Raw genomic sequence first — 14,514 nt, 5'->3', positions numbered from 1 at the left:
CAGAATGGCGCCAGCGGTGCCGCAGCTAATATAGTGTACCCGCACACTTGCGCCCAATTTCAGATTTTACGTAAAATTCCCGTACCGTTATAAAGCAACTAAATGCGACAAGTAGCTAAATGAACTAAATGATTCGTCAGAGCAAGAATGATGGTGTACAGGACATGGAAGCACTTTTCATTTCATAGACAGTTATACATGAAAACACACGTTTTTAAGATGTAACACATGGTGCAGATTATGGGTAATTATATTTTCTCAAGACACATCGTTTGAAAATTCATTCTCAAAACGGAAACGAAATTTAAAAGCACACATTTGAAACTATCGATTTGGTGGCCATTCCCTTCATATCCATTTTCAATTCCCTCACAAGGCACGTAATAATAAAACTGGATATGTAGTCACGTACTCACAGAATTTGCCTATATCTTCACCCTCGAGGGAGTGGGGGTGCTTTTGGATCTGTTTTGACCCGCTGAGCTGTTTTTCTCACCACACGGTGATATTACGGTTTCCGTAAATTTAATACAAACAAATGGAGATTTTGTATACAGTGACATGCTGCTCATACATCAACACAACTGCTGCTCAGACGTGCGTTACGTGTCCGTCGGGCGCGTGCCAGCCATTCGCCAGCATCGCACGCGCAGCCCATCGGTTTTTAATCGCCGCACAAGCTTCCCGAATGAATTGCAGGGTCGCCATTATTTTCGTTGTATACGCGTCAATGTCATAAATAACCGTTCATTTCAGATCACTAAATTAAATTAAACGAATATCCCATTATTTTTTTGAAACACACGAGGCACTGTTTCACGTTTTAAAAAATGAGCTCAGCACAACAAACGCCCACGTTTCTCATACAGCCAGATTTCTGCACGTATCTGTTTTTTTTTTTTAAGCAATCCTCTTGGAGACAAATTTGAGGGTTCTGCGCCATCGTACGGCACAACGTGATATTGCACTACAACGTAATAGTCTGTAGAACGGATTAGCTACGTACACAAACAGCCATTTAGCTGAATGATTGACGGCTTCGGGTTAAGTACCAGGTTCCTGGCAGGTTTCAGGTTACAAATCCATTCACTTTAGGACAGCAATGTTCTAACAGATCGGCAGCAAGAACAACAACAAAAATAATAATTTGGCCTGCCAGTATTCAGAAAAGATCATTTTAGTTAAAATCCTGGAGGCTATGGGCAATAATACAGAGATCAATATCTCTTGGAAAAACAAAATGAAAAGAATGTTTAGCTTCTTGTGTGCCTTGCATTTTAGAGATTTTGCTCTTTTGGGGAAGTATCTTTATTGAACGCCAAAACAGTCCATGGGGCCGCAATGCCATTTTCTCTGTTAATGTTGCCTCATTAAAGGAAATCATTAACAAAAGGCAATTAGAGAATGCAGGAAGTAATGGCGTGATTCCTTCTCTTGGGATGGGCAAGTGAGGAACAGGCCTGTAGTGGCAGAAAGCCATGCGTGTTTCTCAAGGGGAGTTTGATTGATACTGTGGCGCTTTTGCCATTAGGCAGCCATGCTCAGTCTCCCAAATAGCTTTGGGGCAGTGACACTAGTCACATGACCAACAGACCAAGGGCTCACAGCAAACCCCCTACAATCACTTCAACACTGCCGACAGGACAGACCTTCAGCCAGCACATTTCTGCATAATCTACGTAAAGATAGGTGACCAGCTGAAAATATTTGGACCAATGAGTGACTCAATATTTTCTCAAGTGCTTTTCTGGCCAATATAAAACTCCAAATCCCTTTCATAACTGTCCAAAGGGTCAAAGGGGAGGTGGTGGAATGGAGAAATAAAATCTGCTGACAGTGGAATGGAACGAGATGGAATAAGACTGACAAGTACAGCTGGGAAAACTGAGGGAAATTCTATCAATTGTTAATTCACAATTTAATTCAGTTGTGCAGGCTCCATTCCAAATATCATGCAAGTTCGCTACCTAACAACTGAAATTCCAACAGGTCTTGATCGCAGGCATCATTAAAAATCTGTTAAATGCAACAAAACCATGCAGCACCCTCTTGTGGGCGATACAAATAATACGTTTTACATGCCAAAAAGACGTCTATGATTTTGGTCACATTAAGAAAATGGAAGAAATAAATATTTCAGTATAAAACATTTAATGTGCATATTCAGAATATCAAAGTCAACATTTCATTCTAAAAAACATTTTCTAAAAAAAAAAAAAAACCATACAAATACAAATGGATAGAAAATGTTTTTGAAAATTGAGTAACATGAAGGAAATACTGATTTCCTTCAGTAAATTCGCCAGTATAAAACAGTCATGAGTAATTTAGCTGCGATGGACAAACATGTTAGATCTATGACAGCACAGCAAATAAATACATCAGTGGAGTGACGCGGCGTCCGACATCCAGGGGGCGCCGTCCTGATGGCGCTGGTCAGGCACTGCTCGTCTGCTCAGCTTTAACACTGATGGCGGGACACACAGCAGAGGTCATGCAAGCGCTACATTCACCTTTTAAATCCTCAAAAGCCCCTTTCTGACCCTAATTTAATGAATAAGTCTTGTTGACTGGCTGAGGTCAGTTTTTATACAGAATTAAATATACATTGACGCAACAAACATTGTACTTGGTGGTCATCCATTACGCCCCTGGAGAGGGGCATAGTCCTGACAGATTACGTTAGCACTGTATACCCCTACAAGCTACCGCTATTACTGAGAACTGAGAAGAAGGGCTTCGAACCTTTTGGACTGGCCACCCGTGTGCGTAATAGGTAGGTAAATTAGAGTGTTTTCTGCAAAACCAATTTGACCTAAGATATTTCGTCACGAGGTAAAACAGCCTAAGTGACCCAATTATAGTCAAAACTCAAACAATGAAGTGTAGCATCCACAGGGCCTGAGCCATCAGATGTTGTTGATGTTCACATTCAGTCCATATAGTTTATTTACAGCTGGAGTCATGCTGTTTCCATCTAACCTGTGCACTATTGTCTAACCACAGTGCATATAAAAATTAAATAAGTAACATATCAACTCAGTTTAAGATCAACAGGTAACACCTTTCTGTGCTAAAGATTACATCCACGTGTGGCTGCAGTTTCCTTGAGGGATGTTCTCAATCTGACGTTCATGTCAAGGCACCTTGGTATCTAGTACAATCCTCAACCATTCAGAGTATGACAGTTTACCAGACAGGTCATCCCACAGGACAAGCGTACCGTCAATCACCTCCAAATTTCTCTTTCTTTCAATATTTCATACCCAATTCCATCACTTTTGCTCTAGTAACTTGGTATTTCTGTGTACCTCTTGGTTTCAACTGCCTACAAAATGAGCTGATGCTGTCAAGAAAAACTGATGGAGAACGCTGATACTTTTCAACATGTCTCCCCGGCGCCTGGGCCTCTAAGTTCTGCACCTTCAGTTATGCGTTTAGAGGGCTGGGGACTGGCAAGAAAACACGGCTGACCTACTTTAATTCCTGTCAGACTTCAGACCTTACCTTTTTGTGTCGGCCTTTTCAGAACTGCTGTCCTTCGGTTTCTCCTCTTCTTTTACCTCTGCATTCGGGAAAAACTCATTACAATGGGACGGCTCAAATACTCATCTGTCTTTTCACCTTAGTCTAGAAGAAGGCCATGCTGTCATCGTGCTGAAAGTACATTCAATAATGTGTCCTCTTACTTCTGAATGACTCATTTTACTAGTATTTCCCAAGTTCACTTTACAGATATTATTTAGTGCAACATTTCCTGAACATGAACAGCAAAGCTTTCTGCAGTTGACATAATTTCAGCCTAAATGTTCATCCTTCATGGTCTGATACCCCACGTCTACTCAGCTCTCCTTCAACACCCGCCTGAAGACCCCCCGCTCACCCCCAATGTGTTCCCGTCTACAGCCTAAAGCAGGACAGGACCTGGAACCTGCTTGCACCACTGTACTGCTATGGGGACTTGGTAGCTCACACTGTGAAAAAATGTCTGGAAACCACTAGGTTAAATCTAGAGGGGATCATGAGTCTCTAGCACTTTTATTTTAGGGGTGATGGGCTGAATAGTTTTGGAACCTATGATCTAAAGTATATCACAGCGAGTCCTGTAAGTGTCATGTATCAATAAATGCACGTGCCACACACATGAACACCAACACAGACTAGCTCACTGGATGACACAGATCAGAAAAAGCCAACGATGCTGATGTCAGAGGAGCAGCCGACGCAACAGATGTCATGGATAGAGACATGGCCAGTGACATCACACTAGCTATTGATTTTTACGCTGGAATAAGCACCATCGATCCAGCTAAGTGGCGAAGTGCTTGCTTACCGTCTGAAGCTCAGGACTGTCATGTCCTCGTAAGACAGTCTGTGGCATTTAATGCCAGGCCGCATAAGCAAAGCAGGGCTGATCAATGCCCTCATGCTTGGCTGCGGTCTCAATCACACTGATGTATTTCACTGTCTGCTGCTGGGGACGTTACAGTTATCGCACTAGTAGGTCTTTGGCTGGACAGAATTGTATTAGTTGAGCGTAAGCTGCATTTGGCTTTGTATAAAAACACAGAGCTCCATAGAAAACAGTACAAGGCCATGGCGAGTGTGGAGTGAATCTTAAACCTAGTTCATACTTCACTTTTTCACGTGTGCCGTTGGGCTGGAGAACTTAAGTCTGCACCACAACTTGCATTCATAATACATTTGGCATAATACAGTCGATGCATGCATCCGGTCGCAGTCGATGCATGCATCCGGTCGCAGTCGATGCATGCATCCGGTCGCAGTCGATGCATGCATCCGGTCGCAGTCGATGCATGCATCCGGCAGTGTTATTCCACCACCCTCCTAATAGAGCTAATCACAACTACTGCAACTATTCTTCCTTTACTCTTTCGTTGTTGACTGCTGATCTGTGAAAGTCCATGCTGCCACCTACTGGAAATACTCAATCATTTACCTTGCACATGTGCAGTCAGTGCACACAGATGTACAGTTTCCACTAGACAAAAACCTGGGCTACACACGCATGACCGCAGCCGTCGGCAGCCAACCCCTGATGACGAAATTTACGTCACATCCCCTCACACGCTATCACACACTATGGGGCGATATTAGGACCAGAGCAGGGTACCCATGGTCATGGAAAACCTGGAAAAGTTTTGGAATTTTTAAATAATTTCTCCAGGCCCTGGATAAGTTTTGGAATTCTTGTACAGAGAGGAAAAGTTTTGGAAAGTAGCCTTGTTCATTTTTGTTTCCTGCTTCGTTCTGCAACGAGCTACTGGAAATATATGAGCAGAAGTCAATAGTAAACTGCCTTGGTAAACATCCGTTTCCAGCACTTTTACTGCGCAGATTTCGCGTATTTCACATCGCTGCTTTTTTGCTCTCTATTCCAGTTTTTATGGTTTTATTTATTTTTTTGCACGTATTTGAATTTTATTGATCACAGGTTCTTGTTTTTGACTCTGTTTGCCTCTACCAATCATAAGGTACGTATAATTATTTTAATATTGGGATTAATTCTCTTAATATTTGAATGCTATTTGCACATTGGCGACAGTTGTCCACCGTCTGTGTTTATTTGGTAAGCAGATTGGCTATTATCATACCGAAAATTGTAGTATTACCATCTGAAACTGCATGATCATCAAATCAAAGCAAACTCGTGGGTTTTGGAAATTTTTCTTATGGTACTGGAAAAGTTTTGGAAAAGTCATGGAAATGTATTCTGCCAAAATTGGGGGAACCCTGCCAGAGGAACATGTGAATTCCACACACGGGGCAGGGATGGGACACAAGCACCCAGAACTGGAGTTTACAGCGCTAACATTATTCTATTCTCATTATAAGTCGTCACAATCTAAATCAGGTATTATCATTACAGAAACATTCTAATGATTCTTGGTCAAACTGCTGAATATGCAAGAAAAACTATTGTTTTAAATAAACTATTGACCCCTGGATTCTTTGAGCCCCCTAGAGTTGGTTAGTGGCTCAGCGCCCATTTCATAGTTGAATGTGGGAGTCAAACCAAGCAGCGACTCGCCCCGGAAACTCACCGACTTTCTTCTCCTCCGCGTCCTTCTTGTCCTCCTCGATCCGAGCTCGCTTCACACCCTTCTTATGATTGGCCACGTTCCTCCTCCCGCCCTCTCCCTCATCCTCGGAGTCTGAGAACTCCTCGTCGCAGGCGATCCTCTTGTCGGAGGCGCGAACTGAAAGGGGGGGGAGATGTATTGACGTCAGGATGGCAGGGTGCCCCCCCCAAGGAAGGGACGCGTAGCAGCAGGTTTCTACGCCAGCCGGAACATTACAATTACAGCACCTGTAGCCAAGCTAATTAAGCTATTCATAGAACCTGAACTGGATAACCTCATTTTCATGAATGAATGAATCAAAGTTCTGTTACCCCTTATGGGCACTTTCTCGCGTCTTTGTAATAACAGAATATCTAGGTAGAGCAAAGACTGAGCCGGAATGTGGGAAAGGCAAGGGTTACTGGTGATGCGCTTTTCGGGGTCTTCTGTGTCCTCATCCACGGTGTCGTCTGGGACGATGTCCTCTGGGATGGCCTGCATCTGCACCCCGGGGGCGTGGGGTAGCATGCGGAGGTTCTCAAAGAGGCGCTGCCTGCAACCACGGGCGCAGTGGGGTGAACACACTCCATCCGAGTATACAGACACACACAGGCAGGCACACACAGACCTGCAAACAGCATACAGAGGTGCAGGCACACACAAGACACGCAGACACACTTACATACAACATACACAAATGCAGGCGCACACACACATACACACCCATAGAGACAAACATACAGACAGAAACACTCGCGCACACACACAAGACACACATACATCATAGAGAGATGCAGGTATATACACATACACACACACACACACAGTGGGCGGGGTCACATACAGGACAAACCGGTTTCACTCCTGCCATCAGGGAAACGTTATTGAGTATTGGTGCACGAACAGACCGACCCCGTAAGAGCTCCTGTCCTCTGCCTGTGAGGCTACTCGTCATCTGACCAGGCTGTTGCCATGGACAATTCTCACATTTTATTAGTATCTTTACTTATTGTTTTCTTTGCATACTTCTATTACTCACTATAGTGATCCTGCAAGGAAACACATTTCTTTACTTGCATTTACTGCTGTACTACTGTACATTCCAGAAACTAACTTTCATTTGATTTGATTTATAAACAGGCAAATAGACTAACTGGAGGACACACTTCCAGAGAGCCTGGCTGCCAAGTATTCGGGTTTGCCATTACAGCACGTTAAGGGTGCTGAACTTACTTGATCTTGTCCATGTACTCCAGCGTGTTCTGGTTAGTCATGTTGGACGGGCTGATGTGCAGCTTGAAATCTGGTCCGAAGTACTCAAAGTAATCGTTGTAGGGAAGTTCTGCAAGGGGATGTGGCCAAAACTGAGTATCTAGAAATGCAAACCTGGCTGCCAGTGCGGTGACAGACCCAGCCCACTGGTATGAAGCCCTATGCGTGTGCAATGGTTTCAATTTACAACAGCAGCAAATCAATCCATGTGGTGTGGAAAACACAGTGAAATAATTTATAACATACCGCACCCTAACAGTAATGGCATACTTATCAGTAATAATAATCATCATCTTCTTACCATCATTATTCACAGTTATTGTGATGTATCTAAATTATTTACTTTCAGAGTCATTTAATGAGACTTGGGGTTTGAAAAAGCTGATATTTAGCATTTCGATTCAGAAACCTTTCCGGCATCCAGAACCAGTAACCCGCATGACCTGGGTGTAGCCTGATGGAAGGAACAACTAACTGGAAAGCAATATGAGGGAAGGTAATTGTTATAATCCCCCCCCCCCCCTCCATAAAGCCATGACACACAGGTCACGTTTTCTGATTGGCTCCCTTCCAGCAGCAGCCAGGTTGCTCGCTGAGGACATTCAGGTCAGAGAGGTGCTTCAACTTCCAACACAATGTCATGGTCAAACTAGCTACCACTGATACTGAAGGAAAAACGTATCTATCATGCTTATCCATTAAGCACGCAGTGTATTTAGTTTTACAGTAAAAACCTGAACACATATTTTTTTCATAGTCTAGTCTGTTGGTTTGGTCTGTTCTTTTTGCACCTTGACTGAGGGAACCGTGCAAGAATTCCTATGGACCTGTACTTCTATACCTGTACAAATGGCAAATTTCATTTAGTTTTGTGTCAATTCAAATTCAGTCTTAGGGGGGCACACTGGAGAGGTGAGAATTAAGGCCAGACCATTCACGCGCACAACGGGGAGCGTGATCACATTCTCACATCACCCAGACAGACGGACCGGAGTAGTGCGGACCTCGCTCAGTAAGAGTGACCCTCATGCACGCGGGGACACTGAGAATCTGCGCGGCGTGACGCTCTCACCGTCGGGGATGTCGGTGTCCAGCGCCACGGCGGTCTCGTAGGTCCAGCAGCGGGCCACATTGCGGATGGTGTAACCACCACCCCCCAGCATCAGCAGGGGCAGGTTGAAGGTCTTAATGTACTCCACACACTTGGCATGACCTGGTGGTACACAGCACAGAGACTGTGAGACACAAGGCCCGACCTGGGGCAGTGCTGCGGCCAAGAATCTCCACTGAGGCCAAGGCGCATTGTCGCTAAGCAGCGATTCAGCTGCCGCTACGCTATCAGCAAGTGCCGCATTCTGCAGGCCGCGTTTCACAACCCCAGAGGAGGACTTGACGAAAACGGAAAGGGCAGTCCAATTTTTTGGGGAAAACACGCATGCAAAAAGGCGGCACGCTTTCCCGTAAATAAAAAAAAAAATGCACGGATTGCTGACCCCGAATGGTGAGGTTGAAGCAGCCCAGGCGGTCTCCAGAGAGCGAGTCGGCCCCACACTGCAGCACCACTGCACTGGGCTGGTACATCTCCATCACCTTGGCCATCACCTACAGAGGGAGGTACCACCACCTTCAAATGAGAACCCGCTAAGGAACACCTACGACTTTATGAGGGAGGCTTGATCGAACTAATAACTAATAGTTTGAAATTCACAACACAGACAAGCTTTTATAATGAAACGGAAGCTGAATACTTGGATTCAGTACAGTCAGTTCAGCAGATGTAAAGCCCGGGAACATCTAGATCTTTCCATTTTCTTATTTCCTTCCCAGAGATCATTCACCTTAGTCTCCCGGATATTAAATCTTATGAAGCAGCCACCAGCGTTACTGACAGACATACTTGAGTGTCCAACTTACCGGCTTGAATATCTGCTCATATGACTCATCGTCAATCCCGTCCCTAAGGGGGAAGTTGACCGCGTAGTACTTGCCTTTGCCTGCGCCGATATCCTGAGAGAGAACAAGGTATTGATAACTGGCTTTCCCAGCGGATCCGGCACCAAGCCTCCACTGTTCATCAGTGTCTCTCCAGCAGAGATTAATCAAATCACACGAATCCACGGTAAATGACATCATCCATTTATCAAGTCTATCAATCATATCAACCTTTACAATTTTGCTAAATAAATCGAATCCATTCTTTATAAGTATTTTGCTTCAGTCAATTCTGGAACTAGCACCACATTGGCATGATAATACTGACAGATGGACTAATAATAATAATATTTATATTAGAAGATGATGCTGGATTCAGTCCACCATTAATATTCTAGTACAGCCTGGTCCTCAGAACTCCCACCTCCCTGCCAAACAGTAAACATTTTTGCTCCCACCCAGCTCACTACAGGGAGGGAGCAAAAACATGAACAGCCTGGGGTCCCCAAGGACCAGACTGGGAAACACTGTTCTAGTATGTAAATAAAAAGAGACTCACTTACCCTGAGGTCTCCAGTCCCGGGAAAATACTCTCCGTATTTGTGGAAAGACACAGTCATGACTCTGTCTGTGGTATAGAAGGCCTCTTCGACCCCATCGCCATGATGGATGTCAATATCAATGTACAGCACTCTTTGGTGGTATCTAAGGGAGAAAAACGAACGCATGAAGCCTCAGTCAAAGTGCAGGAGAGAAAAAAGTTCCCTCTGTTAAATATAGCTAGACAAAGGCAATCCACAGGCATCCACAGAATAGCACAGCACAGCACGGCATCAGAGGCAGAAGCCAACTCACTTGAGCAGTTCAAGGATGGCAAGGACGATGTCGTTGACGTAACAGAAGCCAGAAGCCTCGGACTTCTTGGCGTGGTGAAGACCTCCGGCCCAGTTGACGGCGATGTCAGTCTGCTGCCTGTTCAGCTTCACTGATCCGGCTGCCATGCCGACAGGGCAAAAGGTCTGTTTATTCATGTCAGTGGAATTACAGGCACTGCTTGTCAGGCAAGGGACTCGTGCGTAACAAAGCACAAATATTTAGTACTAGACTTTGGAGGTACTATGGTAACCCGGTATACTGCAGTATTCTGAAATTCTGGCAACAAAGTGGGGGTGGGGGGGGGTCCCCAAAGATAATATTTGCCTCTTGGTGCCCCCCCCCCCAACTGGCACATTTTATTACCACCATTTCAATTGTTGCTTTTGAAAGTACCATCAAAATACCACATACTATGTCTGGATATTAAAACGGCATGAAAAATTAGTTACCAACAAGCCCATTTAGTACCCCAAAGGTATTCAAAACATGAAAAACTATAATTAAATTGTAGCGTTATGAATACACAGCATATTTCCAGCCACACCAGTTACGCACACTATATTATAACAGGTCTGGTGTTTACATTATGTCCATATTATTTACATAAGCCATCTGCAACTGGACAGACCACCATCACTTAATTACCAACATGCCCACTGGTTATCTGGGTCACATGCTGCTGTGGGCAAATGTCACTATTTCCACTAGCTGGGCAGCATTCATGGGTATTTAGGCAGAATCTCCACACTCACCGGCTGACCCTCCCGCCGAGAGCTGGCAAAACTCAAACAAGCCATCGAACACAGGGCAGTCCTCTCCAACGTTGACTGAAAAACACACCAAATTTTCATACCTGGGGCCTTGTATGTGTCACTGCCCATCAAAGTAACATTCAAATGCATCTGATGGGTCACAATCTAACGACAAACAGCTCAGAGCTTAAAAATAAGTACTTCACCAATTGATTTAGAAGCATGCAATCCGCCACAATAGCAGCTGATTAATAAACACAAAAATGAATACATTTTCACATAAATTTGATTGCATTTCTTTCAGGGAGAGATGGGTTTGTCATGTTTAGGGATGAAATTGCTAATGGTTTCACGGTAAACCACAGTAGACTTCCCTACGTTTAGTATTACTGTTTCAAATTTTAATTACCGTTAACACTGCAGTCAATTATCCTGCTTTGAAAAACTTACTGTAATGTGTGGCAGACTGGGGTAGCACAGCAACTTCGTCAATGGTGTAATGGAGCCAGCAATTTTGGCCTATGTGCTATTAAGAATGAATTCTGTGTATGTTTATATTTGCATATTCTGGAAACAGGACACTCGTCAAACAGGACACTTCCTTTATCTGTATGGATTTTCCTACGACGGAGTATTAGGGCTACACTGATGAAAAATATGTAAGATTTCAGGAATTACGTCGTAATTTTGGGTTATGTGTTATTTTAGAGGGGAGATATTAGAATAGCCATTTTCAGGACAGAAGTAGAGAGGTTAAAAAAAATGATAGCAGAATACAAGGTGTTCGTTATTTTATAATGCTAATGAAGTTTTTTTTTTGTTTTTTTTTTATTTTACATTATTACATTATTTTAATGTTGAAGTGTATAGTACTGCTAATTGTATTTGTGGTTTTCAATATAAAACTTGGTGAAATGATTTCAGTTTGTGTATCAGTACTTTTTGAACATTTTAAGCCCATTTTAACATCACTGTATTAATACTGATAAAGGTGATAATTCTGGTCACAATAATCGTGATAATAAAGTTTCATAACGTTGAATCTCTAGTCCTGTCTTATCTACCTCGTACACATAAAAATACACCCCCCTCCCCCACCAAAATCACTCACATCTCTGCATCTGCTTGCTGAACTCTGACATGTTGTCTGGCCGTATGGATCGCAGGAACTTGATGTAGTCATCACTGTGATACTTCGTCATTTCCTCTGCTGTGGCTTTATGTGGCCGCTGTGGAGTGGAAACACAACTATTAAAACAAAACAGCATTACTGATGTTCACAAATGGCAAAAGAGGTTTGTTTAAAGCCTAAGTTCTACCTATTCCTGCCCAAATAAGCATCTGTCTTAATATTATAATGATGTTTTATGTATCACAACACATCCATGTAAAGCGCTTTGGGGCAACCCTTTCATGAAAGGCGCTATATAAAAATAAAATGAATTGAATTGAATATTTTATCTTGACAGGAGGTTCACTTATGTAGATCCTACAATCAGAGATCTCTTTAAGACCTACATGCTGGTATCTTTCTGTTCTCTAATCCATTTTCCATCGATGGTTTACTTCAGGCTTTTTATTCACGCACAGGTTTCACATTAAAGTCTTCCTTTCCAAGTCAATCAGACAGGAAAAAAATTTACATGAAAATACTGCTGTATTCAGAGTGGAGACTGACACAGACATACTCACATATACTTCCATTTTCCTGTACAGCCCATAATTTAAAAGCAGATTATGGGTCATGCGGATTCTGTGAGGTTTCATTGGGTGTCCTTGTCCATAGTAATAGTTTCCAATGTCACCTGAAATTAAAATCATCATCATTTTCTTCATTCTGACTGTCCTCTATGCACATATCTAAGTTAATGTTTTGCATGGTTGCAGATTAAAGGCTATCTGTAAAAATCCTAATATGTGTCTTATTATTCATTCTAAACTGCTGACTTACCATCTGGAAAATGAATAATTTAGCTGTCAGAATGGCAGAACACTGCCTACATTTTCCTAGAATATCCAGACATTCCATTTTCTGTGACCATGCTTACCTAACAGTATCCCTAGATTGTTTTCGTTAATTGCGAAGGTACTTTGTGTATGTTGCCCGGCTGATATCAATGACATCATCACGTGGTATCAGTACATTGTCACGAGTACATGAGTACAAGTACATGAGTACCGTATAACACTTGATACATGCACCCCAATAATGTACATCATATGTTTTTGGACTGCAGTGGGAAATTGGCGTACACAGAGGAAACAAGGGAAAAGCCTGCAAACTCCACACACAGAGTCTGGGATCAAAGGAAGTGACACTTAGAACATATATCCTCACGTTTGACTGCTATACAGTTATTGCATTTGCCGTTTAATGAGAAAGAATGACAGAGTGAGACAGAGAAACTGTGTGTGTGTGAGTGCGAGAGAGAGAGAGAGAGAGTAAAACAAAATGAACCTGATCATGCGCATTGCTGCCGTATTAACCTCAATCTCTACCGGGCCTGGGCGGCAACAAATAACTTCCTAGGTTGTATTTCGAGACCTTGGCCCAAAGTGGAGCCGTCTCGCTTTCGCTGACACATGTTTTAAAGCACCTGCACATTTATTCTGGGCGCATTTTACAGCTAGCCACCAGGCTAATTCCGCTAGCTAGCCTTCCGGCGGAGCGGCCGTTTTTGGTCTTTGACGTGACACCCCTCACGCATGATCGGTCACCCTGAACGTGCAAATACAAATGTGAGGGGGGAAACTTCACTCCTCTACAGTCCAAACAGCTTCATTTACATTATTGGCTTAACTAGAAAGCTTGTGCATGTTTTCTCCCGCTCGCTAGCTGGTTAACCCCACGTCCCGTCCTCTCCTCCCTCCATCCACACTAAGCAGCGCGGTTTTTCCGTCCGAACTCCGGCGCTCAGTCTACCTGCCGTGTAACGCTCAGGCCGTTTAGAAAAGCAAAGAGCGGATCCATACCGTCGTAATAGTAGCAAACCTTCTTCTTATTGCCACCTTGGAGCGAATACGCCATTGCTGTTCTGTTGTTTTGTTTTTTTAGACGGGCAGATCAGCAGCCGGCTAATGATTCGGCAAAGAAAGAAAAGACATGGAGCTGCGAGTGGGAGGCGCAAGTCGGCAGGAGCCGAGGGAGGTGTCTGACCGCGAGGCGGCGGCGCGCGCCGTGCCGTGCAGTGCAAGCTGCGATCAGCGCGATACGCAGCGCCACGTGCATGATGCTTCATTATCATGCTCAGTTATTAAAGCTGATAATGCAGCTGACGCGTGGGGTACGATCTTAAAGGTCACGTCTGTCTGTATTTTACCCAATTTTATTGCTTGTATTTCATGTAAAAATAATATTTTGGGTTACATGCTCATATGTACATAAAACATATTTTTATTTTAAAGAAAATGAAAAATTAATAGGAGTATAGTTTTTTCTGCATTCCCGAATATGTATGGTGAGCTCAATACAGACTACTTCGATATTTGTAGAAAATACAATATTATCTACGTGACTCTTTCAAGGTTACAAAACAGACTTTCTTCACTCATCAGACCTTGAAATTTACTATAAGTATTAATACATGAACTGTTCTCAT

At 43.3% G+C, this 14,514-nt stretch overlaps 1 protein-coding gene and 1 long non-coding RNA gene across 4 annotated transcripts in view; both read right to left on the bottom strand.

Moving 5' to 3' along the window:
• Positions 1-1,199, bottom strand: part of LOC111842992 (uncharacterized) — a 124,034-nt gene extending 122,835 nt beyond the window's left edge. For 2 of the 3 annotated variants that reach the window (XR_002838037.2, XR_002838036.2), the window contains exon 1: positions 417-1,199. This is a non-coding gene — a long non-coding RNA (uncharacterized lncRNA). Of the gene's footprint in view, positions 1-412 lie in introns of all 3 variants that reach the window. The other variant, XR_011984280.1, reaches the window with a different exon arrangement.
• A 935-nt stretch (positions 1,200-2,134) lies between these two features.
• LOC111842990 (histone deacetylase 2) lies at positions 2,135-14,115 on the bottom strand. The gene is made up of 14 exons (XM_023810176.2): positions 13,889-14,115; positions 12,608-12,720; positions 12,027-12,144; positions 10,916-10,990; positions 10,143-10,281; positions 9,851-9,992; positions 9,270-9,362; positions 8,849-8,957; positions 8,428-8,568; positions 7,317-7,425; positions 6,506-6,636; positions 6,066-6,221; positions 3,508-3,565; positions 2,135-2,467 (listed from the first exon to the last, which is right to left on the bottom strand). Exons 1-14 carry the CDS (start codon positions 13,941-13,943, stop codon positions 2,437-2,439), a joined length of 1,470 nt encoding a protein of 489 aa, XP_023665944.1. The 5' UTR covers positions 13,944-14,115; the 3' UTR covers positions 2,135-2,436.
• Positions 14,116-14,514: the final 399 nt, after the last annotated feature.

The sequence above is a fragment of the Paramormyrops kingsleyae genome, chromosome 19, assembly GCF_048594095.1.
Source record: "Paramormyrops kingsleyae isolate MSU_618 chromosome 19, PKINGS_0.4, whole genome shotgun sequence".
NCBI lineage: Eukaryota > Metazoa > Chordata > Actinopteri > Osteoglossiformes > Mormyridae > Paramormyrops > Paramormyrops kingsleyae.
This window is presented reverse-complemented; position numbering and strand designations above follow the sequence as displayed.